General features: G+C 40.9%; 1 protein-coding gene across 3 annotated transcripts in view; it reads right to left on the bottom strand.

Moving 5' to 3' along the window:
• Window positions 1–25,496, bottom strand: part of si:dkeyp-69b9.3 (myocardin) — a 31,274-nt gene extending 5,778 nt beyond the window's left edge. The window contains exons 1-10 of one of the 3 annotated variants that reach the window (XM_041792541.1): window positions 25,407–25,496; window positions 24,545–24,632; window positions 21,995–22,151; window positions 13,292–13,469; window positions 9,958–10,011; window positions 8,356–8,411; window positions 7,959–8,025; window positions 7,091–7,216; window positions 6,764–6,960; window positions 1,426–1,566 (exon numbers count right to left, since the gene is read on the bottom strand). In XM_041792541.1, the coding sequence (XP_041648475.1) occupies window positions 1,426–1,566; window positions 6,764–6,960; window positions 7,091–7,216; window positions 7,959–8,025; window positions 8,356–8,411; window positions 9,958–10,011; window positions 13,292–13,346 (696 nt within the window). In that variant the 5' untranslated portion in view covers window positions 13,347–13,469; window positions 21,995–22,151; window positions 24,545–24,632; window positions 25,407–25,496. Of the gene's footprint in view, window positions 1–1,425; window positions 1,567–6,763; window positions 6,961–7,090; window positions 7,217–7,958; window positions 8,026–8,355; window positions 8,412–9,949; window positions 10,012–13,291; window positions 13,470–14,327; window positions 14,633–21,994; window positions 22,152–24,544; window positions 24,633–25,406 lie in introns of those variants that run through there. The other 2 variants (XM_041792540.1, XM_041792542.1) reach the window with 2 other exon arrangements.
• Between the last annotated feature and the right edge of the window lie 912 nt (window positions 25,497–26,408).

The raw sequence follows: 26,408 nt of genomic DNA, 5'->3' as shown, positions 1-26,408 counted from the left end.
CAGAATAAAAGCTTTTGCTTTGACAAGAAACATGGAAGAACTGTGGTATCTACACTTCAGGCCAGAGATGTGTTGACAGACTTGAGCCTGTTTTATGCTTGATGCATCTGCAGAGTCGTGAGTTTAGGTGCACCAAAGGTGCCATAAATTCTTCACACACCCCTCCACGCTGGTCCTGTGTGACGAATTTTCATGTGGTTTTGCACATCTCTGAAATTTTTACAGACGCAGACGTGCCAGATGTCAAAACATGCTACAGGCGTTATTTTTGAAAACACTGCCCCCTAGTTTTTGGGAGAATAGAAGCCAGTGCTAGGTATAAACACACCAGATAATTCAGCGTCATAATTCTACTCCAGTTCATGTCCCAACTTCAGAATGAAAGCATAATGTGAGAACGCTGGTAGCTCAACCTTTCACTTTGAAAAGCAACCTGGAAGAGCTTTGATATTTACATTTTAGGCCTGTGTCGTGTTGACAGATTCAGCAGGATGCTTACTAAGTTTGTCAATCCATCTTCAGCTCACAGAGCTCGATCGAGTGACCAGCCTTTCTCTGTCTTCAGAGTTAACTCTACGCTTAATTCATGGCTGGAGATCAACTGTTCAGCTCGTGTTTATCTCATTATGAGTGGGTTTAGGGACAAACCTGTCATCAGCCCACACAGACTGCAGAAACAGGTTCCCCTCACTCTCTCTGGACAGAAGCGGACCAGCTATCCCTCTGCCACGCATCCAGCATATTTCAAAAAGTGTCTATTTCTGCAACTGTCAGAAACTGGAATACAGCTTATACCTAGGCACAGAATCCTGTTTTCTTTTCAGAGTTCTCCAGGTAGCAAAACCAGTTTTCTCATAACTGGCAAATCCCAGTTTCTTAAAATGTATACATGCACAAATAGAACCCGGGACACTCAAGTCCATGTAAACACAGACACTGAGTCCTTGTTTGACCATGTCAGGGTTGACCTCTTACATGAAATTGTTGAAATGTTTCAAGAATCTCCAGATGACAGCATGTGCTGGTTCAGGCACACAGCAATGCTGCCTGTGTGTGAATGCATTAACCCAAAGGGCAAATACTGAGCTCCCCCAGAAGTACAAACTGACAGTAATGAATGCAGACCAGCTTAAAGCCGAGCATTGTGTGTGACAGAACAGAGAAGTGACCATCCTGTTAGGTTAATGCTGTTTTATCTTTTATGCTGCACACCTGTGGGGAAAACCTGTCACCACACACTCAAACACACTGTCTCATTGTGGTTTGACAGAATAAAATCTGAATCCATTTAATTCTTATAAGAGTTTTTTTTTGAGGAATCACAGACACATTTGGAATAAGAAATATGCCTGATCTAAATAAGTAAAAAATGAACGCACAGTGAAGACATTAGAATTGCGTAACTGTCATGTGACCTCAAATTACCTTTGGCAGCAGGGGTGTGGTCTGAGAGGTCACATACATCCCGTTTGGTCTCCCGGTGGTTGCCATGGAGTTTGATTCGCTCAATGTTACACTCATCGGCTGTCTGATGCCCTCGGTTGCCGGGAGCAACGCCAAACCAGACTGAAAGACAGAATATCAGATTATCAGAGTTGGCAGAGGAGGCTATTTATAAACTCTTCAGTCTGTTAATATTCACTTTAATGTGTTAATCAGAGGTTATTGGTGAGAATAAATTTATCAGACTTCCTTGTTGCTGCCAGCTCAGTGTGATACATGACACTTTAGCACAGCCTCAGGGCTTTTCTCTGTTTTTTTTCTTCTTCTAACCAACATCCAGGAAAGACCAGCAAGCAGAGAGGAAAATTTCTCTTCCATGGAGTAAAATGAGACATGACATACAGCAGGCATCGAGTTTTTATGGATTAAAAGTAAATCTATAAACAGGTATGAACACTTCATTGTCGTCATTCTATCTGGAGCAACATAAATTTTTAAAGCTTTGTATAATTTCCTATATTTCTGTCTATTATGTCATGAAGTTTTTACGTTGTTTCCTAACAGGTGTACTTCTGTTGATGCTATTTAAGGCATAGTTTCATTGCATTGAATCCTCATCCACTGAGTACTCTATAATACATATATATCATTATTTTGTGTTACTCTTAACTTTCTACTATACTGTAGCTAGTATTTCTAGAATATTTGTGAGTATTATTTTCACCTTTCCCCTTCCTTCTAGTAGAAATATCTTTACTTTCTTCTCCAAATATAATTTTAATGTATATGAAGGAAATCACTTAATTTATTGCCATTTTATCATTACTAACAGCCCACATTAATCAGACAATCACTCATAAAAACTACAACTACCACTTTGGAGTGTGCTTTCCCTTCATGCCCCATCAGGCATGGCTGTGTGACTGTGAAGTAGAGCGAGCTGGCAGCATATCTTTTAACAGCTTTTCTCTCTCATTCTGTCAAAAATCAAACACTTCAGGGAAACTTTAATATAATGTTTAGTTAACAAGCTGCTTTGAATCAGGTCAGGTCAGGTCAGGTATGCCAGTTCGGCACTACGCTGTATTAACCTTGGTCCTGTACTGCTCTGGTCTCCTGATGTCCATCCTCCAGGCCTGTATCAGGCCCATGCCCAATCTCTCCAGGTATACCCCCAGCTGCCCCCTCTATGACGATGTTGTGGTGTTGTTCCTGGCATCTGGACCAGCCCACCAGGTCTTGGGCACCCAGTACGTTCTAAGTATGTGGTGAGGTGGATCAAGCCTGGGAAAGCATGCCCGTAGAAGCACAACTGCAATTCCCATATCAGGCAGATGAACCTTCACATCCTCCCTTCAGAATCCTACAGAGGGCATCTCTACTCAGGTCAAATGCCTTCTGGAAATCAACACAACATTAAATTCCTGAAAGCGCTCAATGAGGACCAGAAGTGTTTGGATACGATCTACAGTAGACCTCTTTGAATGCTTTGTGTTGACGGAAGTTTTTAAAAGACTTCTCAATTCAACAAACGTGGCCCATGGAAAAACTAAGAAAAATAGTCAAAAAACTAAAAAACCCAGGGTAAAAATCATACTTATGCTGCCATGTCTGTGACTCCCTCTCAAGCCAGAACGGGGCCTAGGCCAGAGGGTAGGGTTCAGGAACCTGGCCTGGCCTGTTTCCGGCCCACTGTGGCACGTGGTCCTGAAATGGGCTCAAGCTCAAGCAGAGAATCCAGAGTCTAGAAAGCATGAGGCTTATTGACTCTGACCTCCAAAATCTAATCAGGTCATCCTTGATTCAGGGAGGACATGGGTGCGAAGTCTGAGAAAGAAAACCTCAAAGTGTTCACAACAATGACTTACTGATGGATGGATAGATGTACAGAAAACCTTAGAACATAATGCCTCCATCCTCTGCCGTCACAAAGGGGTATAGAAACAATTTCTTGTACATCCAGATTCAATTTTTAAAGGAGTCACAAAGAAAACAAATCAATACAGAACAATGAAGAAAGATAAATCCAACCTAGAACAAGGAAAATTTATGAAATTCAACCTCAGGTGGATTCTGTGTAAGTAAAAGCTCACCACAACACAAAATTTTTTCTAATATCTTGGAATTTCACTCCTGTTTTATTTAACATGTTATCACAGTCTCCTTGGTGGGGTCACTTGATACTCTAATAATAATTGAACAGACAACAAGGCATTGTTAAAGCTTGCAGGAAAAATCCAGGTGTGAACCAGAGTGACCAAACACAACTGCACAAAGTATGGAATTTAAAAGTGGCCCAATCAGCCCGGCCACAGGCTGCTTTACAGCTGCAGATAAAGCCTGACTGCACACAAGACAAAAAAACGACAAGACTCATTCATTCTGTGATTTCTTTTAAAAAGACTTGGTGGACTGTGAAGCTGAACTGCCCTTCTGGGATAAATAAAGTCTACTGAATATGAATCATTCGTCCTGCACTGCCGTCAGCTTTTTAGTGTGCTTGTGCTGCTTTTGTACTGTTATTTATTTTCAATTAGATTTTCTTTACTGTACTTTCTTTAATGTTGTATTTAGAGATGTTCTAAGGCCATTTTTTTTCTTCCCAATACCAGAGCGTTGGGTCTTTGCCGATTTGATCCAACAATGGACTGACTTTGCTGTGGAAAACTGGCACATTATTTTAGTCCAGGTCAAAAAAATATTGCAGCTTCTGTGATTGGAAAATTGCAGCAAGTCATATTGTGATTTAACCTAATTCTCGATCAATTGCCAAACCCTATTTTTAGCAGTAACTGCTTATTTCCAATATTGGTATCTGAATCAGGAAGATGCTGATTGTATTTATGTTGATCAGCTGGATGGGTTTTATTGCTTTCTCACAGGAAAAAGAAAGACAAACTTGAACCTTTAACTTTGAACCTTGAAATAGCCAGCATTGACAATGTCTGGCTGCAGACCACTGCTTTCAGACGCTCCCTCCTGCAGACCACCACTGTGAGGCACCAGCACCAAAAAGGCAGTGATCTAATTTGTTACAACAATGACACACCCTTACTGGCCACCCTAGTAGGGCCCTATGAAATCCTATGAATTTTGCCAAATTCTGTTTTATATTTTTCCAAATTCCATTTTTTTTTTTCCAAATTCTCTTTTTTCCGTTTTAATTTTTTGGAGTTCCATTTTTTAGCCTTTTCACTAATTCTACCATAAAAGAGTATCCTGTTTATCTAAATGAATAAAATGTTCACTAATCAAATAGAAATAACCATAAATTTATTGAAAAAGGGCTACAGTTGGCCCAGGAGCCGTTGTTTGGATAACCCTGATATAAAATAGTTATAACCAGTGTAACAGTCAGATCTTTTCAACATTTTAAGAGACATCCACTTGAATAATCACCCTGGGTCCTAACTGATGTTTATAATGTAAATGAAGAAGTCCTTCTGTACTCTCAAACATAGAGTGATAGTAACTTGATGAGAAAGTAACATTTAAGTTAAATGGTTAAAAGTAAACCTCCTAAACTTTTTACTCTCACACTCTGTAACAGTCCATGCAGTATGATGCTGTATTGTGTTCGACTCCTGACTGTAACGGTTCTCTCCTCTTCTCTCTCCATACATTGCTGTCTGTCTGTCTGTCTCATAACAGACCGCTAAGTTAATACAATCGCATGTTGGCTCTTTAAGCAACCAATGGGAACTACAGTATCTACCTGAGGAATTATTAAGCTAATAGATACTCGAATGTAACATCATTTAGACTATGGGACTTCATAAAATCTCGAGTTTGAAGCCTTCAGGAGGTGAGCAGGTCTTCAAGTTGTGACTTCAGCTGTGTGCCTCATGCACAGACAAACCTCTCTCTCTCTGTGACTCTCTGGTGTGGTGAGGTTAAATTAACTCGTAGCACAGATGAGTTTTCTTGCAGGTGCAACATTATGTTGCACATTACTGCCCCGTGTTGAGCTATCTGATGTTAGCTGGTGTTTTGTGCCGCTGCTTTGACATGCTGTTATTGTTAAGGAGTGGGCGGAGTGAGTGTTTGTAAAGTGAGGCACAAGTTGTGCCACCCTTTAGAGATCCCCCAGAACATTTTCCCTAGATATATTTTCCTCTTTCTAAAAAACACAGCATTTTAGACAAATTCATTTAATTTTCGCGATTTCCGTGTTAAATAGTAGATTCCATTTTAATTGGCCAATTCCGCGATTCCGTTAATGCAGAAATCATAAGGCCCTACCCTAGCACATACTGATAGCACGTCAAAGGTAAAGAGCTGAGAGATCGCTCAGGGGTCACCTCCCCATTACTCCTCAGGTAAGTGAAAAACTTTGAGTGCAGTGGTATTTCACCAGCAGCCGAAGTCTTCTACTTATTCGACACCTTAAACAAAAAGTGGCGCTAATTTTCTGTGCTCTCAAACAGAGCTGTTACTATAGCGGCCGAGACGTACTAATCAGCTGTTCTCTCATGAAAACACTCGTGCTGGGACGAGAGCAGTGGCGTAAAGAGTGCAGAGTGTTCATGTGCATCTGGCTTTCGCCATTTTGGGTTTGTTTATAGAAAGTAATGTTGGTGATCATTTGGACGCGCTTGGTGGTTAGCTTTAGTTACATTAGCTGCGTTAGTGTGTTTTCATGGGGGGAAAAGCTTTTTTTTCTGTGAGTACACCGTTGAGACGGCTGTACAAAATCTTTTATAGCAACATTTTTCAGGCCAGGTTAGTAACTTTTTGTGTGAAAAACTATGTTTGTAATAAAAAATAATAAGTTTTATTGTCATTTATGCCGTTTCATACCCACCTTGTTTAACCATTACCATAAACCTAACTGGAATGTAATCCGATTTTATTTTGAAAGCTTCAGTCCTGACAGTGGTGGTGTTTGACAGCCATGGTCTGCAGAGGCAGGTGTCTGAGAGCTGGGGTCTTTAGCCAGACTGCATTAGATTTTTACTGCAATATATTTTAAGTTTTACAGAAGTAAAAAAGTATGACAGCAGGCTCGGTTAGCTTTACACAGAAACAGCCAGCTGGTGGAAATGTGACAAGACTACATTTTAATTTTAAGGTGATTACTTTTTAGAGCTCTTACTTTTCTAATTTTCTGTCTACAGAGAAACTGAATTTTTGCATTTCAAATGTTGAGTCTTTTGGCAAAACTTGATTAAAAAAAAACACATGAACTTCTGTTAAGTCTGACAAGGATAAACAAATAAATGAACATAGATTGCAGCTGGTGTGAAGGAATGCAATTCAAGGAAAGGAATCAACTGAGTAATAAGAACAGTAAGCTTAAATCTCAGCTTGGTTGTCTCACCTGAGTTTGAACAGTGTTGTGGTTGAGGGGTGGAGCCACAGCTGAGAAGTCACTCAGTAATTGGTCACCCAAGAGCCCAGGTAATGAAGTAAAGGCCGCTGATTGTTGGAGGCCAGGCTGCTCGGTGGGAGAGGAGGAGGAGCAGGGGGAGATGTCATCTTCGAAGACATCAGCAGGCAGAGGGAAGGAGGCTGAGCCTGAGGAAATGAAAAGTGAGAGGGGGTGAGGTCAAAGGAGGAGCAGAGACAGATTGGTTTGTGGGAAATGAAAAGAACTGTGTGTGATTTTGTTCTTCTGGTGCTCGTGTGTGGATATGTGTTGACTCACGGTTCTCCAGAGGCATCGTGTGTTCATGCTGTTGCTGCACAGGCCCGGGCAGATGCTGGATTCTGTCAGTGAGGTCCTGCGACTGGCGAGCCTTCTTGTGCCTCTGGGTGCCACACACCATCTTCTCTGTGGGCAGCAGGGAGAAGGAGGAACATTGCAGATAAGTAAGAGAAGGAACAGATGGGAGATCAGCAGAGAAAAGGAGAGGGAGAGGAAACTGGAGAAAGAGAGAAGCAACAGGAGTCAGAACATATGTGATGTGAGCATGCATGCCACAGGCAATCAGTCCCAATTCATCCAGCGGCAGCATCAAAATACACAGCCTATAGGGAGATGTATTCCCCTGGATATTTAAAACAAATACTCACACATTCACACAACATGTTTGAAAGGACAGGAGAAGATTGTGTGGGTAATCAGACAGATAATACACTAGTCTTTTCAAATTAAAAGCAGGGTTAGAGGTTCTTGAGAAGAGAAGAGGAGATAAAGAGAGACAGGTAGATTAGAGGGAAAGATGTCAGTAATGGCAGAAGATGATGACTCTGATCCTCCTGTGGGCAGGTTTATCATGGGCTGTCAATCACTGATATGTTTGCAGACCTGCTTAAAATGCAGAGTTACAATGAACAACAAGGTCACATTTCTATTTAACTGACAGCTGATGAAACACCAAGCCCACTGCCAGATTTTTCACGCTTCATTTCCTCGCACAACAACTACACAAGAGGGAGCGGGGAGAGCAGCGCAGATCGGATCAAATACAAGCATCAAGAAGGTGAGAGAGGCAGAGAAATATGTTGCAATGCACTTTGCCAGGAGCATTCAGGGTAAAGCAGGGAAGGAGACAGCAGTGTCAGGGCATCACCTGGTGCAGTTTCAGCTTTCACACCACTAGGGGGCAACTTTTGAGCAGCACCATCCTCAGATAGATGCTGCAGCAGGGAACAGCAGGTCAAACAGACAGTTTGGTTGATTTCAAGGCAGTTTAAAAAGGAGAAAATAAAATGCTCTTGCTACTTAATAATACTCAATTCAAAACATCAATAAGGTTTTCAAGAATGCTTTGATCCTGTGCTAAACAGAATCACTCTATAACAGTAACACTGCCCTATATAAATCATGTCTTACTGTTGCTAACCATTCAAATAATTCAATTAAGTCAAACATCTCTTGTAAAGGAGTTTAGCTCTTACTGCATCATATCAAGAATTATTCTATGTTTCATGCTGTTGGATATATTTTATCAACTAGATGCTACTCACCAGAGCTTCACTCTGGTCTTTCTCTGTTTTCTGAGGTGGACTGGTAGATTTCAACCCTTGAAAGAAAAACAACATGAAATGATTAGATTTAAAGACAACATTTTTTTTTTCTTTTAAGAGGATGCTTAAATACTTCAGCTGATCCAGTGCATCAGAAGGTTTAGCTTTGAATATTATCCTTCCATAATACATCTCAGGTGTTCTTTTGGGTTTGCAGACATCACAACGTGCATCATAATGTGCATCTGCCTCAGACAACTAGGAGGGACTTGAAGCAATGTACTAAAGTTGTGGATAAAGCACCCAAGTTTTTCCCCTGTATCTACAGTCTATCTGGGGATGTCCAAACTACAGCCAACAGGGCTGCAGCCAGTGGTCCATCTTTAATCGTCCAACAGCAAATTCTAAAAATAAAACGGAATTTGGCCTGCATTAGAAGATGAAGCTTGTGCTTCACAGTACAGTTCTCCTTAGTTTTGACACAGGCGGTGCTGCTATGTTGATTCACTAATTGAACATTTTCACAAGATTTCTTTCTTTTTATTATTATTTAATTGAGAAACAAGCATAAATGGATAAAACGTATTCAAAACTGAAAACAATAATGATAGCTGGATTCATAACATCCTGCTGAATAAGAAGAGGGAAAGTATTTCAGCGTGACTCGTGCTCATTTGCTCCACTATCTGCTCTGTCAGCATATTGCTCCGATCATCATCAAGCACCAACACTCCTTAAAGTTTGGCAGCGTTGTGCAGTTTGCTCTATTATGTGTCTAAATGTGTTGATAAGTCATCAGTGTCTTCTCATCCAGACTAAGGGTGGATCCAGTGAAAGCCAGGGACAATCACCCTGCCCCCGTAAACCTTAACATTAAATGGCTATAACAGACTCCGCCTCATAGGCCAGGTTTGCTTAGCAACAAGGACTCTGACTCTGGTTAACTTTGCTCTCAGTGTACAGTAATTAAACATAGATTTAAAATTTAATCAAACCTGAAAAAAAAAATAAAGTAAGGTTTCAATATGTGCACGCTCTTGTTAGGTGTTTTTTTTCTAGTATATACAAGTCTATGTGTATTGATAGATTTTCCTTGCACTCTGTGACTGTTGAGAGGTGATCACATGGAAAGCTGTTACGTGGGATGTGTTTTCTTTAGGTTTATTCAATTACTAAGCATATGTCAGCATGCATTTGATTGGTTTAACTAAATTTATGCACTGAGGGCCAGGTATATCAAGGTGTCCCTCCATCCTCCTACTGCCCTGCATGAGGCCTTTGGTAAAAACGTTTTGACACCCCTGCTTTAATCTATCTAATCTTTAAGAAATGGTTGCCTAAGAAAAAGTAATCAAATAAAAAGCATCTCTCTATTTTCACTAGTATGATATGGCAGCATTAATCCACTTTATAAATTGAGGTTAAAGAATGAAATTAAACACAAATATGGGAGAAAAATTCAGGTAACTAAGATAAAACCTACAAATGTGTATTGATCAACAATCAATAATGTGTGAGTGAAATTAGGGGACCTGGATATCATTCATATGCTCTCAGTGTGTGGCTAATAAATTGCGATGTTAATGATACACACAGACTAACCCGCGTCTGCACTGATCTCACTCTGCCTTCGGTTCTGAATCCTCAGCTGCAGCACTGAAAGACAAAAGCACAGATCAAGTCCACTGTGTTAGAAAATGATGAAATATCACACATTCCTCTGATGGAACAGGGGCTCAACTTGATTCCTTGTTGAATGAGAAATTATTTGAGAGAAGAAAGAAGTGATGCTGATGTAGGAAGAAGTTGAGAAATGCAGGACAGTTTGATACCTTTTAAATGATCCAGACTTGTAACTTAAAGCCCCTCATGACTCTGCACTGCTTGTAGATTTAATGTCTACTTGCATACTTACACAAACACACACCTACACACCGCACGTATGCACACGTACATTTAGTACACACACAAACAGGTGAAGCAGGGCTGGGCCTGTTACACCGTGCCCCCCGCCTCTCTGTCCCATGGTACACTTCGATGTAGGGGTAGGGTGGCAGGGGGGGCTGAGGGCAGTGACTATTTATCTCTGTGTATCTATTTCTGTTGGTCCCTTCCCCCCCTTCAGCTGTCCCGCTCTCTCTTCAAGCGGCCTCACGTCATCCTCATCTGTGCTGCTAACTATACTCTTCCTGCTCTCAGCCTGTCTAAGCACTCAAAACAAAAGTTCAACGCTGTAAAAATGTGGATTTAAAGCAGATTAACACGCTGGCTTGTCGCCAAGACAAGTCATGGAAAACGTTTGGACCACTTGGTAGTGCTTGTTAGGCTAACTGTAGATTTTCTTTGTTTTAAGTGAAGGCCTAAGGCATGTCTTGAGCTCAAGCTGTAATCATCTATACTTTACATAACATGGTGTTTCCCAACCAGGGGCAAATCTAACACAAATCTTATGTGCACTTCAGATGATTTACTAAATAAAATAGAGAATTTCTGGAAATAAGCGCATTTTTCACAATTTTGATTTGAATATCCACTTGAAATTCTAATGTAGTGAACGTTGAGCACTACTTAAGTTTCACTTAAAAATTAATTAAGCCCCTGACGAGTCATTGCAAGTAGATTGTGGATTGTCACGTCTTCTAAACACTGGCCTTATAGCATCTAGCCACAAGATCATAATTTCATCTTAAAGGTCAGAAAAGCATATACACGTGGAATAAATTCATCAACAATACTCAAACCACATGTGGATGAACATCACTTTGACAAGTCTGCGGACTGACAGATTCCTCCAACTCTGTTGTGTACATACATGATTTCAAACAGAGCAGCTGCCCTGAGGAATCACGTTTTCCAGCAGGTGTTCGTGCACCTAAGGGGGCCATCTCTGTGTCGTTTCCTCGCCTCTCTGTTTTACCAGCCGTTTACGACAGCTGCGTGGGAACACTACAGCAGCCGCTAAAACTCGTAGGGAAACATACATTATACAGGCATACCAAAGGTGACTCAGTGCTGTTTGTGGTAGCTATGTTGTTTCCTGAAAGCTGATGGTAAAACTCAGAAATATTCAAGAATCATTGTAAGCAATTATTCAGTAATGGAAGGTTGATATCAGCCAATTTGTTTTCATGGAGACATGAGGTTTATTGCTTTACATTAAGAGCACTTTTTTGATACAGAACAATGAGGCCTAAACAGCTTGAACACCATCGTGGTTTTATTTTTATTTCTCTGTTTGTTTGTTTTGTGGTCAGACGGCAGCATATCCCTGGTGGTTTTGGTGCATCATTTATTTACTACCATGTGTCTTTTGATGTAATTATTACCAGAGCATAATGATTTCTACATAATCTAGAACTGGGCAATAAATCAATTTAACCAACTGATTTGGTTTCTGGAAACTTGAAAATCGAGATTTTCTCTTTAACTTTGCTGCAATAAAACCAAAAGTGAAAGCTACCATCAGACACTTTATTTTCATGTAAGTCAACAAAACTTCACATCTTTGTGGCCAGTGTTCTCAAACTCAAGAAATATGTCATCAATCACATCACTGACTCCGAATCCTATATAGATACTAAAATTTAATGTATCTTTGGTCTGCATGGCAAAATTTTCATCTGATACAAATACAAATACAAATAATGAATAATCTTCTGATGGTCTTGTTTACCTGTATAGATAATGGAGAGACATCAGCATTACCCTCAGTCTACTTTTTAAGCAGATAAAAACTTTCAGAGCATGAAGTCTAGCATTAGTTCATTTAGGACACAGTAGTCATACACCCAGCCATGATCAGCTGAAGGCAAGCTGATCCTAATTATCACCTCCCAGCTCCCACAGCCAATCACAGCTCTTTCTCTCCACACAGTGATGTATTTAAATATGACATACTTCTCTATAATCCCTGCTTGCCTCAATGGTGCTGATTAACCTCCTCCACCCCAGCCTCCTTCTTTATAGCATAAAGCTTGTTGCACCCTCATATTCAGATTCATGCTACTATGGATTAATTCCTTTTGAACTAATTTTAGCGTATTCAATACACATCGTCATAAATGCGTCTATCCACATGGAGGCTTCTAGCCATGCACTCACTGTAAAGTCGAAACATGCTGCTTGACTGACCCAGGGAGCATCTTTTGAGCAGAACCTTCTCCATCAAGTAAAACTGTATATCCATTTTGCACTAAAATGGTTAAATATATGACAAGAGTGTTCCTGACTGAACTAAGTGTTAATGTAAATAACCCTCCACTGTGCAATTTATAGAAAAGGTTACAGCTTACATTTTAACCTGTAGAGGAAAATTCTGCTTAATTTTGTGACATATTATTGATAAATTAAAATCAAACCTGTCTAAGTGGTTTAGCTTTCATTTGGAAAACAAAAATCTATAAAAATGGAGAAAAAAAATCTGATTTCAATTTTAAACCATATTGTCTAGCCCTATTATAATCTATTGGGGTTTTTTCTGTGGTTTTTCTGTTTTTTCATGACCTTTCTTTGAATGATATCTTACGACAAATTTTTGGCTTTTATGCCTCAATGCCTCTTACAAACCTCCATCTTCTATGGGAGGCAATGAATTAACCTTAAAGGTCATCTGTCTCTTTTAACATGTGTATCAACAAACCAGTGTCACGCCAACACATGCAAAGATCTTTAGCCTCAGGCTCAACTGTCTTTACGAATATTCAAAACATCTCTGTCTGTAGGCAGCGATCACTAAATCCATTCACCATGATCCATACGTATTGATTAAATGACAGACAACCTGACCAAGCAGCCAATAACCATCACGGCAACACCTCACCTTTTACATATCGATGCTAATGTTGCCAATTATTGTGGCAATGTAAGGCCGCAGTTGTTGGAAAACATATCCTTCTTTCTTTTAATTGGCGTGACTTGATGCCTGGAGGAGCCTCACCTGAGCGGAACTTGTTCCGGATGAGGAGAGACCTCTCGGAGGCCAGCAGCGTCATGGCAGAGGAGAGGATGAAGGAGCCGGTGCTGAGGGAGAGAGAGAGAGAGAGAGAAAGAGAAAGAGAGGAAAATCCTGGTGTCACTCTGCCAGGAGGAATGGGCCCCTCTCCTTCTGTCTCTCGCTGTTGGGATAAGCAGAAGAGGAAACAGGGAAGGGAGAGAGAGAGAGAGTGGGACAGATGCTTGTTAATCCACTGATAGACACAAACCGATATTGGTAGAGGCACACAAAGCACAGCGGAGATAGATTGAGGGGGAAATAGAGACGCAAAGACCTACAGGCAGACTGCAGAGAGCTGCTCAGGCCTCCCTATAGACTGGCTGTCATAATCACACAGAGAGTCACAGAGAACCACCCACAGACACACAACAAACGACAGAGAATTACACAGACAAGAAGCCTTTTTGAACAGAAGAAGGAGACGATAATAAGAAGAAGAAAGGGAAAGAGGAGCTTGCATTAAAGGGAAAGGGACCCTCAGGAAATACGCAGGCATCAGGGCTGGAGCGACGCTGATTCTGCTGGACAAACATGAACTTGCACAGCACATGAACACAAAATGTGTCATGCACCAAAAGAGGCAAACAATGGGAGCTGTGAATCTGCATAAGCTGCACTGGTGCACAACAACACATACACACAACCTATTAACAATATTGATTTGAACCGGCCGGCCGCAGAACACCCAAAGGAGTCCTGTTTGAAGGGATCGGACAAACACACACAGAGAAACCCACACAGTTTGGAATAGCTGAGGTGTTGCATACTTAATCAGCACAGTCTCAGTCACATAAATGCACACACCTCACATGTTTACAACACAAAGAGTCCAAAGGAAGGCCTCCAACTGGTGAATGCAATCAAATAAGCAGGAAATTGATTGATGAGATTTCTGCTCCTGTACAGGCATTATTTCACAGTTGGGCATGAGAAGCGCAAACACAGAGAATAAAGCAAGAGAATGAAAGAGAATACTTACAGGAAAGGAGAGAATTGCGTCCCTCGGGGGAAATTGGAGTGGATTTAAGATTAAATTGAGAGAGGTGCGAGATGGAGGAAGACAGGGGAAAGAGAGAACTTCGTGGTGCGTTTAATGACGATTTCTTTCTTTCATGTTCTTTTCATATCCTTTTTTCCCGCCTTTCGTTCCTTCTCACTTTCTTGTTTCTTTTTATTTTACTCTTAAAGGTGAGCTGTACAGAGAGAGGAAGGATCTGCGGTTCCTTCGACCCCCTTACGATTGAAACTCACCCTCTCTACCTCCGCCTCGCTCTCTCTGCCCCCTCTCCCAGTCCGCCCCAAAGCATCCTGGATCTTTGGTGCCAACTGTGAGCGACTGTCAAACTTTCCCCCCTCCCCCTGCATGGCCTCGTCTCCCCCCTTCTCTCCCCCTCTCTCTCAGCAGCCATTCACACCTCTCTTTGAAATCTGCAGATTCAAGGACGATAATCTGTTTTTTTGCGTTTGTTTTTACCGGCAAAACAAACCAAACAAGTAAACTAAAGTGAGGAAGTGTATTGTTTTAAAATGTACCAGGTAAAAAGTGAATCAGGCTGAAGAGTCAGTTCATTAGAAGGCAGCAAGAAAAGCCTGGAGTGTTTTGGACTCACATCAAATCATGTTCTGCAGCAGGACTGCAGGCTCAAATGTACCTGTCAGAACACCTTTGGGTCACCCTCTTAAAGTGATTTAGTACTGTTTGCATGCATGTGTGCGTATGTGACACCACAGAGAGTCTCAGGCCAGTGAGTGGGAAACAGTCAGCATAACGTGTACAGTGCATAGCAAAATCAGCAGACTTTCACCTCAAGCCTCCACAGCAACTTCAGAGAACACATAGGAGAGGGTTTACCCATGTGCACATGCTCTCTACATGTGTGTGAGTGCGTGTGTTTGTGCCTTTGAGCTGCAAGAGGGGGAAAAAGTGGGGGAAGTGAGGTCGTAGCCGGAGCACCTGTTCTGTCGATTTGACAGACAGGCCGGTGTGCATGCTGGTTCAGCAGGTCAAAGAGAGGGGGAGACAAAGAGGGGAGGTAGAAGGGGAGACAGACAGGGGGAGGAAAAAGTTAAAGGCAAAAGGAGGTAGCACTGGGGGGGGTCTTTTCAGTGAGAACAGAAAGGAAGACTGGAAAGACAAAAGAGAATATAAAGTAGGGCTACACTATATTATTGACATGATGTTGGTATATGAGGTTGGGTATGGTTTGTTTTTTTTTATGATACTGGTGCTAAATCGATACTTTTTAAATGGTACCTGAATCGATACTTCTGAGAGCAAAAAGTCTTTTAAAAGACACAGTTTAAAAAATCTGTCATGGTGTCTTCATGGATAAGAATATGAAATTGGTGAAACTCCTTTACGAAAAAGGCTTAAACAAATTCACATGCTGCATCAGAACAAAATAAATGAGTCAGTCAGTGTGACTGTGTTCTTCGTAGAAAAACGCGGGCAGTAAAATAATAAAGACGTTCATGCTCTGCTGAAATAAAACACATCGAGCATATAAATCACACAAATTCCATTACGTTGTTTGTGCCTTTTATTTGGTGTAGCAGGGGCACATGTCAAGGTTGATGAGGACCAAAATGAAGCATCGAAATATTTGTTGTTGTCGATGTGTTAGCACCAGTATGTTGTCACCATGTTGTTATCAGATTGATACTCTCTCCTAATTGATCATGGCAGATATTAAGTTTTAAAAGTTAATTCAGGCGCCCATTTAGCTCTGTTGGTAGAGCAAGCCATATCCTTAGGCCATATTGTCAGATCAAATTTCTGGTCTCGGCACATGTTTGGTGCATGTCTTCCCCAACTTCTCTTCCCATATTTCCTTTCTCTCTTCTGCTGTCTGATCAAAATAAAGGCAAATAGCCCTAAAAATAATCTTTACAAAAGCTCATTAACTGTATTGGCAAACATAAAAAATCCTGCCAGCATTTATGAGCAATTTGTCTAACTCTTTGTTCATTTTCTCTAACTCCTTTAACTTCAGCAGAGATAGGCTGTGGGTGAGATAGAGACTGTCTTGGCAGAGAAGATGTTGTTGCACCTCTCCAGGTCAGCTTTGGCAAGAAACTCTTTCTCAGTTTCACCAAAAAAATGGCAGCGCCAGTCTGTAGAGCTCAGGTTTCAACCACCTCATTTTGTCTTGGCCCTGAATGTGACCATCAAAACATTCATCCAATCACCTTCTGATAATTTTTTTAAAAGTCGTTAGGTTTCCCAGATGAATCTGAAATAAACTGTATCCTATACAACCTATATATGAAACAGCCTATCTGGTGTGTCAAGTAAGTAGGTTGTTGCCTAGAAATGCCACAAACACAAGGAGGCCCATTGTGAGTCCTGAATATTTTGAATGAGGCCCCCAACATTGCGAGGCTCAGGCCCAAAACTCCCTTCAATGGAAACACATTCAAAGCACAATTGTACTTAGTCAAAATTTAAGAAATATAAATATCACTTTTTATTTTGCGAAAAACTGTAGTGGGAACCCAGCTACTAAGATTTCGAGAGGGGTAATGCTGCATACTCTCACAGACTGTTCATCTGAGATGCCATAGGCCTAACCTTGTAAGGCAGATACATTCGCGAGTTAAGTGTTTGTCACTGGCAAATCCATCTTGCAAAGCTCTCATCTGAACCGTTTGGGCCCATTTAGAAAGTGACAGGACCAACCAGCGATAAGGGGCAGTACTTTGTGGCGTGGCGGAGTCATGACGTATGCAAGCAGCAACAAGAGGCTTGTGCAGTAATGGCGGAAGACATTAGCGTGGATGCTGCTAAAGCACCAGTTTTATCAGAACTTGACGACATTTCCTCATTAAAAGTAAAACAAAGAACAGCACTGAGTTGTTTTCTTTTCAAAAACGACAAAAGTTGTGTACTGACATGTCTACAGTCGCCATGGTTGGTGTTATGCAGTTCTTCAGTAGTACTTCTATGGCGTTTACTCCTCGGTAGGGGCACAGCTCGGTAGCGGCTACGTCATGTGTTTTGTTGCTCTGATTGGCCGTAAAGATGTGACAGACAGAATGTTCATCCAATCACCCTCCAAGGTTTTTTTCAAAGGCTCTGCCCTTTCCCAAACACTGTCTATGAGTGGTTTACCAGATGGATGTGTGAAACAAACACATCTGGTGTGCCAGGTTGCCATAGGCCTATATCTCAGAACAAAAAAACATGCAAGAACTTTTAACATATAATGAATTAAACTTCTGTTTAGAATTAGGGTTAGGGTTAAGGTAAGGCTTAGGACACCAAAGTTTAAGTTAAAAGCCAGGCCTGCAGAACCTGATAACAAAACACTTAATTAATAGAGTCAAAACAGCCTGCTTACAAGGAAAAAGCTTGTCCTCCATGAAAACATTGTCGCATTCTAGGAATTAACTCAAGCTTGAGTTAATTCCATTAGCTGTGAAAGCTACATAGTTAATGTAGCTAATGTAGCTACATAGCTAATGCATCTATGTAGCTAATATAGCTAAAGCTACCCTCACACGGCAGCTATGGAACTACATATCTATATTAACCACACAGCTAAGTGAGTTTAAGCTACAGCTATGGCTAAAGCTCATGTTACTAAAGCTTAATGTACTGTAAAATACCAAATAATAGCCGGGGCGTTTATTTGTCTCAACCCCTGAGCAGACCAGGCGTTTATTTGGGACCAGGCGGCTATTTGGAACAGGCATTTAATTCCTTTCTCACAAAAATCTTGCTTAGCAAAAATCAGAAAAATATGGTAAATTTAATCAAAGTATTTATTTACACCAGTATGAATATCACCTTTACATTTTTAAGACAAGATTACAGTACCATAGTTATACTTTTGTCTTGCTTCTGTCAACTCAACACTCTCTAAACACTTTAAATACTGGTAAGGAACTAAACAAACACAAAGTTGACGACAGACAGTTTAAAGTTAATGTCGTACTTTTTATTTTTTCGCTGCATCGGGGCATGGCACTGCTATCTCACTTGAGAAAACCAGCAAGGCACGGGGGTGCCCCAGCCAATGAGGAGGCTAGTGCTTGCAGCCAATCAGGCTCAGGTCGGAGGGAGCATTCCTATTGGCCACTGTAGCTTCCATATCTCAGCTCAGTGAGAAGGTGATTCAATGGCGGAATTACGGCGGTGTTCGGTCCTGTGTATAATTTGTTCATGATGAGATGAAGTGTTTTCTTGCCTGTGATTCAGGCATTGATTTCAGTGGAAAAGCAGAGCAAAACCACTCCACGAGAGCTTTGCCAATGTCAATATTCAATTCAGAGAGGGGTGGAGCTACAGAGCTCAAACAGGGAGAAGAACAGGAAGGAAGGGGGAGTTGGAAGTTGATTCTATACAGTTCTCATCTCATCTCAGTCACATATCGAAGCTTTAAATAAATTACACCCGGCATTTATTTGGAACAGGCGTTTATTTGTCAAAATGTACCGTCATACCCGGCGGTTAATTGGGACCCGGCAATTATTTGGTATTTTACGGTACTACATTTACTTATAAAGCTATATTAATTGTTTAGCTAGCATAGCTACATAAAGATAACAAAGCGAGCTACCTTTGCTGTTACTACTTCCAAAATGGGTCTATACGTAATTTAGTCCTGGGTTAGACATCTGATCTTTTTCTTTGTTTTATTTATGAAATGTTGCGTACTCTGTAATGTTTGTAATAGCCTAGTTATTTCATGAAAGGAAGTGCAAGACGTTATTTATGAATCAAGTTGAATTTTGAAAATAATCCAAAACTTTGATATATGTCATACCAGACTGTCTTGAAGGCTTCTGCTGACATATGCTGAACATATGTACGTGTATACAGTTGCAAGAAAAAGCATGTGAACCCTTTGGGATTTCTTGGATTTCTGCATAAATTGGTCATAAAATGTGATCTTCATCTAAGTCACAACAATAGACAAACACAGTCTGCTCAAACTAATACTGCACAAAAAAATGATATGTTTTCATGTTTTTATAGAACAAAACATGTAAACATTCACAGTGCAGGGTGGAAAAAGTATGTGAACCCCTAGGCTAATGACTTCTCCAAGAGCTAATTGGAGCCAGGAGTCAGCCAACCTGCAGTCCAATCACTATGATGAGACTGGATGTGTTGGTTAAAGCTGCCCTGCCCTATGAAAAAACACACACCAGTGTTGTATTTGCTGTTCTCAAGAAGCATTGCCTGATGTGAACCATACCTGGCACAAAAGAGCTCTCAGAAGACCTACGATCAAGAATTGTTGACTTGCATGGAGCTGAAAAGGGTTACAAAAGTATCTCTAAAAGCCTTGATGTTCATGTGTCCATGGTAGGACAGACTGTCTACAAATGGAGAAAGTTCAGCACTGTTGCTACTCTCCCTAGGCGTGGTCGTCCTGTAAAGATGACTGCAAGAGCACAGCGCAGAATGCTCAATGAGGTGAAGAAGTATTCTAGAGTGTCAGCTAACGACTTACAGAAGTCTCTGGCACATGCCAACATTGTGTTGACACATCTACAATAAGTAAAACATTAAACAAGAATGGAGTTCATGGGAGGACACCACGGAGGAAGCCACTGCTGTCCAAAAAAAACATTGCTGCATGTTTGAAGTTTGCAAAAGAGCCCCTGGATGTTCCACAGCACTACTGGCAAAATATTCTGTGGACAGATGAAACCAAAATTGAGTTGTTTGGAAGGAACACACAATGCTATGTGTGGAGAAAAAAAGGCACAGCACACCAACATCAAAACCTCATCCCAACTGTGAAATATGGTGGAGGGGCCATCATGGTTTGGGGCTGCGTTGCTGCGGATTGCTGTCATTGACGGAAAAATGAATTCCCAAGTTTATCAAGACATTTTGCAGGAAAACTTAAGACCACCTGTCCACCAACTGAAGCTCAACAGAGGTTGGGTGATGCAACAGGACAACAACCCAAAGCATAGAAGTAAATCAACAACAGAATGGCTTCAGCAGAAGATAATACACCTTCTAGAGTGGCCCAGTCAGAGTCCTGACCATAACCCGATTGAGATGCTGTTGCATGACCTCAAGAGAGTGATTCACACCAGACATCCCAAGATTATTTCTGAACTGAAACAGTTTTGTAAAGAGAATTGGTCCAAAATTCCTCCTGACTATTGTGCAGGTCTGATCTGCAACTACAGGAAACATTTGGTTGAGGCTATTGCTGCCAAAGGAGGGTCAGCCAGTCACTAGCCTAGGGGTTCACATACTTTTTCCACCCTGCACTGTGAATTTTAACATGTTTTGTTCAATAAAAACATGAAAACATATCATTTTTTTGTGCAGTATTAGTTTGAGCAGACTGTGTTTGTCTATTGTTGTGACTTAGATGAAGATCAGAACACATTTTATGACCAATTTATGCAGAAATCCAAGAAATCCCAAAGGGTTCACATACTTTTTCTTGCAAATGTATATTCACTCATGATATTTACAGTCAATATATTGGTTTTAAACGCAGGCAGATATGTTCATATGGGTGACATGATTGGTGCCAAAACTGATATGCCAATAATTAAATATGTCCCTTGAAATAGCAACATATCAGATATCTGTAAAAATCCAGTATTGTGCTTCCCTAAATATGAATGATATTCGAATTAATACCTATAACCACCTTAATGCACCTCTTATAAAAAGGAGGTTGCTGCTGTTTCATCGTTTGTGAAATAATGACTGTGAGGTACATTGCTCTAATCAGAAAGCAGGCGGCAGAGATAGCGCCACATGAGCCAATTAGTGTTGCCATGACACAAAATGGAACAACTAATGGAACACAAAATAAACAGGACCCTTAATTTAACACATGGTCACAGAAGGACAGCTCTTTTAGGTGCCATTTGCACAGTACATCTGAGTTTTTTCATCGTTATAAAGTCTCACCTTTGACATCTCTCATGCCCTGTAAATGCATTTACACACACGCGACACACACATTCATAAACAGTGACGGCACAGCATGGCACATTATTGAGGGAAAGGTGATGTAATTGCTGTTCACTCTGGTTCCCCTGCACAGCTACATCCTCACCTCCACAGCCTTGACTCCCATTCTGATTAACACCTGTTACACTCCTTCTCCCTCCCCTCCAACACACACAGCACACTTTCCACAGTGTTAATCCTGCACTGTGTCTGGTGAGGGATGAGGCTTGCACGCTGTTAACCTTTCCCTTGTGAGATATCATATTTCTGTGTGTAATTCTGCACTCAAGTGGTACACACATGCTAAGCTACTCTATAAATCTTAGCATAAATGTGATGATTTCATGTTTGTCATGTGTGCTGCTGAATCTGCAGAGTTTGCGTAAAACCCCAGCCCTCCCTAAGCTTGCTGTCTTCTGCTTTCCAGCCCAGTAAAAGTCTCCCTCCACCATTTAAGAGGCAGAAGAGGGAATGAGCCAAAACACGAAGGACATCACAGATGTAATAGTGCCCCCACATGGCCAAACAGTGCAACAACAGCTATGAATGTTTGACCCAAAATAAATAAATACTTCTTCTTTTTTTTTAAACATCCATGGTTTGTTTAGCTCTCTATCATTTTGGCTCTCTGAGGTGATAATGAGACAACAGAGCAGATTTACAGCAAACATATCCAAGTGTAGGGTTTAATAAGCTGAAACACACACCTGCCTGTCGAACACACTTCATTACATCTGCAGCCTCTGCCTGCTCGTTCATCACTGCTCCCATTCTCCTCTCTCGCCACTCTCCTCTTCCACCTTTATCACTTCAATCACTTGGCCATGTGCCGTGTGCCACTCAGAAGGCCTGCTGCCTGTTCCACTTCACACACACACACAAACAGGGAGAGAGAGAGGCAGATTTAAAAAAATACACACACCAGGTTTCTGTCCGTCATCCACCTGTCTGTCAGTCACTGCACTTTGAAGCTCCCTGCAATCTGGATAGGCACCAACCCTACACACACTGTACTGTATGTACACACTTCCCCAGCTGGACCGCCGATCTCACACACTGGGCTGAATATTCATCATCATTACACGCTGAAGACCTTGTACGCTCAGCGGTGCAGCAGCCCAGCGGTGTCAATTAGGGACTAGAGTCTGTTTTCAATTTATTCTCCTTTTTTATATAACTGACGGTGCAGCATTGATTAAATGGCTGCACCCTCTCAATGACCTCAACAATATGCATGAAGCACCTCAATAATCTTATACAACAAGGTCAGATCAGGTCTGATTTGGACAAATGAGGAAATGCGTACTGTAAGTGTGAGTAAAATAAATGAAGTCATTCATTTGAAGTCAATTAAAATCCACAGTGATATGTAATGGGGGTACAGCATGTATTATCAAGTCTTTTATTAGAAAAAGGTTCCAATGCTAACAGTGCTATGGAAAGTATTTGCCCACCTTCCTGATTTCTTATCTTTTGTCACACTTAAATATTTCAGATCATCAAACACTTTTTAATTTCAGACAAATTTAACCTGAGTAAATACAAAATGCCATTTTTTAATGATAGTTACATTTATAAAGGGAAAAAAGCCATCAACACCTACCTGGCCCTAAGGGAAAAAGGACCTACCCCCACTTGTTAAATCATGAATTAACTGTGATGAACCACCAGATCTGCTGAATCAAGATCCCTTACATAGAACCTGTCAGACAAAGTAAAGTAGGCTAAAAGATCTCAAAAAGCAACACATCATGCCGTGGTCTAAAGAAAATTCACAAAAGACGAGAGACAAAGTCGCTGCCACCCATCAGTCTGGAAAGGATTACAAAGCTATTTCTAAGGCTTCAGGACTCCAGTGAATTACAGTGAGAGCCAATATCCACAGAGAAAACCCAGAACAGTAGTGAACCCTCCCAGGAGTGGCCAGCCAACCAAAATTACTCTAAGAGCGCATCAACAACTCATCCATGTGGTCTACAAAGACCCCAGAACAATATCTAAAAACCTGCAGGCCTCACTTGACTTGGTTAATGTCAGAGTTCATGGTTCAACAGTAAGAGACACAAAGGCTCGCCTCACATTTTAATGATCCCCAAGACTTTTGGGAAAATATTCTGTGAAATGACAAGACAACAGTTTAACTTTTTGGAAGGTGTGTATGACATTGCACCTGGAGTAAAACTAACAGAGAATTTCATAAAAAGAGCATCATGCCAACAGTCAAACATTGTGGTGGTAGTGTGGTGGTCTGGTGCCGCTCTGCTGTTTCAGGACTTGGACCACTTGCCATAATCAACAGAATCATTAACTCTGCTTTTGACCAAAGATCCTAGAGGGAAATGCCCGGCCATCAGTTTGTGACCTCAAGCTCAAGCACAATTGGGTTGTGAAGCAGGACAATGACCTGAAATACACTAGCAAGTCCCACTCTGAATGGCTTACAAAACAAAAGGAAGGTTTTGAAGTGGCTGAGTCAAAATCTGGACTTAAATGTGATTGAGATGCAGTGGCCAAATTTACTCCATAGTGATGTGAAAGCCTTATTACCAGTTATTGCAAACACTGGCTGCTGTTGATACCAAGGGTGGCACAACCAGTTATAAGGTTAAGGGAGCAATGACTTTGTCACATAGGGCCAGGTCGGTTTAAATGGCTTTTTCCTTTAATCCATGAAATCGTCATTTAAAAACTCCCTTTTTGTATTTAATCAAGTTATCTTTGTCTAATTCTAAAATTTGTGTGAGGATCCGAAACATTTACGTGTAACAAATATGCAACAAAGAAAGGGTAAGAGGAAGGGGGCGAATATTTTTCACAGCACTGCATGTGGGGCCAAAGCTCTCTTGATATTGACATTTTTTTATATTTCAACAGTGAAAAGGGAATCTTATTTTTGACTGTCACATGTATGTAGACTTATTTATTTATTCATGTACTTATTTAACCTCTATTTAACCAGGAAAAATCTTTTAGCAAAAGAAAGTGCAAAAACAAGTTGAGATAAAATCTCTTTACATGTTTTTTACGAGACAATTTATGGATCTGTAGGTGTGTTACATCAGAAGATCATTGATGTGCAGGAGAGGTGGCGTGTGATATAAAAATATGTAAATTCAAGAGCTGAGATTTAGGCCTTTTATCCAAACTTCAAGGTACACAAAGGGACAGGGTGAATTTACACTGTGTGTGCTTATAGGCCTGTTTTAGGAACAAAAAAACAACACAGCAATATATGATTGACAAATAGCCACTACAACCTCCTTGCGGATTTTGTAGTCTTATTGGGACATGCTAACGATCCACCAGCTATCCAGAACTCTGTCCATCTGGACCATCCAGTGCAGTCTGAAAAAAAAAAAAAACAATTTGAAAATTAGTCTTCATATATTTCTGAGCCCTCTACAATTGTTTCTCCTTGTGGGCAGTGGGGTGGCTGTGCTTTATGTACATCAGCGAGCCTCTGGAGGATCCTGCTTAAAAAAGTTCTTGGGACTCCGTAGGTACCAGCAGCTTCTAAGACCTGTTTGCTACTCATCAGTAGATTTTTCACAGCTGCTCTCTTAATACAATGAATTTGCTTTACAGAAGCTTTTATCAATATGCCTTTATCAAACCCGTCTGCGCTGTAAATCACACAAATCTTTTCACAGTATGATGATCTCTCTTAATTTATTGTGAAATATCCAAATTTCAAGCTTTTAATCATCAGAAAGATCTTTATTTTTCTCCATATTAGTGAAATTTTTGACTAGCTTATTAATGTGGAACATCCTCCTTCAGCAGTTTCCTTTTAATTAGGCTCACCTGGCAAACTAATGACCACACCTGTCTGAGACTGATGTCAGTGATGGAAACTGACAGGAGAAGCAGCACTATTGAAAACTTTCATTGAATCCTCATATTCGTATAATAGTTTGGAACACAGTGTAGAAGTAGCGAAGAAATTCAGTTCACAAAGTCAAACCAATAGAGAGAGACTAAAGTTGTAAATGGCTACCACACTATTGCTAGGCTGAGTTAGCTTAATTCGTGGTAACAATATCAATGACATCAAGACCCCGTAATATTACTGGAAAATGTTAACACTAACTATTAAAGAATAAATAAAAGTCAACTCACAATTTTCACGGAGGCACAATCAACAGGAGATGACCGTCTGTAATCTGTAAATGAGGTAAATACGTCAGGGCATGTCCACTCTGCTATTGCTAACTATGCTCTGTTAGCATGCAGCCTCCAGGTAGGGAGAGGATGGGAGGCGGGGTACATGTTAAACGAGCGTGGACTGAGCGGTCATTAGGGGTTTTATGTTCAAAAATGTTAACGGTAAGTAAAACTACAAATACATAGTCAGTTTCATTTTCTTATGATGGAAAATTCTAAACAAAAAACACAATGTGGTAAGTTAAACTTCTGGCCAAGTTTCACTGTTTATGAGAAAACATGGGTGCCAGCAGGCAGGGGTGGAAAATTATAAACAAACTGGTTGGAGAGTCATAGTCTCTTGTTGTTTCACATGGTTTGTTGTAAATATTTCTTTTTATTATAATTACCACTGACAGCAGTTATTTATATTTGGCGGCGTGGCTGTTCTGTGATCCCCACGCCCTTCCAGGAGCCTATGTGGAATGCATCAAGCAGGAACAGCACATATTCCTGCTCTTCCTGTGCCTACAAGGAAAGCCAAAAGCTGGGAAATAAGCAGCAAAAAAACCAGAGCAGAGCCGGTATCAATTACAACAAATATCAGTGATTAAGTTGGGAGCATATTTTAGGAGGAGCTGGGGTGGAGGAGGGTTGCAAAAAGCAGCTTGAGGAGGGAGCAGCAAAGATACACCAGGCTAGAGCAGGTTGAATAAGGCAGACTGAGTTCAACTAGCCAATAGTGTGCTTAGAAGCAAATCAGCTGGCCTGAGGACTTGCAAGATCAGCTAATCTCAATTATATGGCATCACTTGACACCATGGCCTCCCTGAACTAACTTAACTAGCTTTTTGCTCAATTTGTGGCCTGTAGCTCCTTTCCCTCTCTCTCTTCTTGGTTAGGTTTCCAACACTATCCACTGTCATTACATTAAAGGTGTAAAAAGCCAAAAAAGAAAGCATAACATCAAAAGCTATT

Source organism: Cheilinus undulatus, linkage group 8 (genome assembly GCF_018320785.1).
Source record: "Cheilinus undulatus linkage group 8, ASM1832078v1, whole genome shotgun sequence".
Taxonomy (NCBI): Eukaryota; Metazoa; Chordata; class Actinopteri; order Labriformes; family Labridae; genus Cheilinus; species Cheilinus undulatus.
Note: the sequence above shows the minus strand (reverse complement) of the source record. Positions and strands in the feature narration are given on the sequence as shown.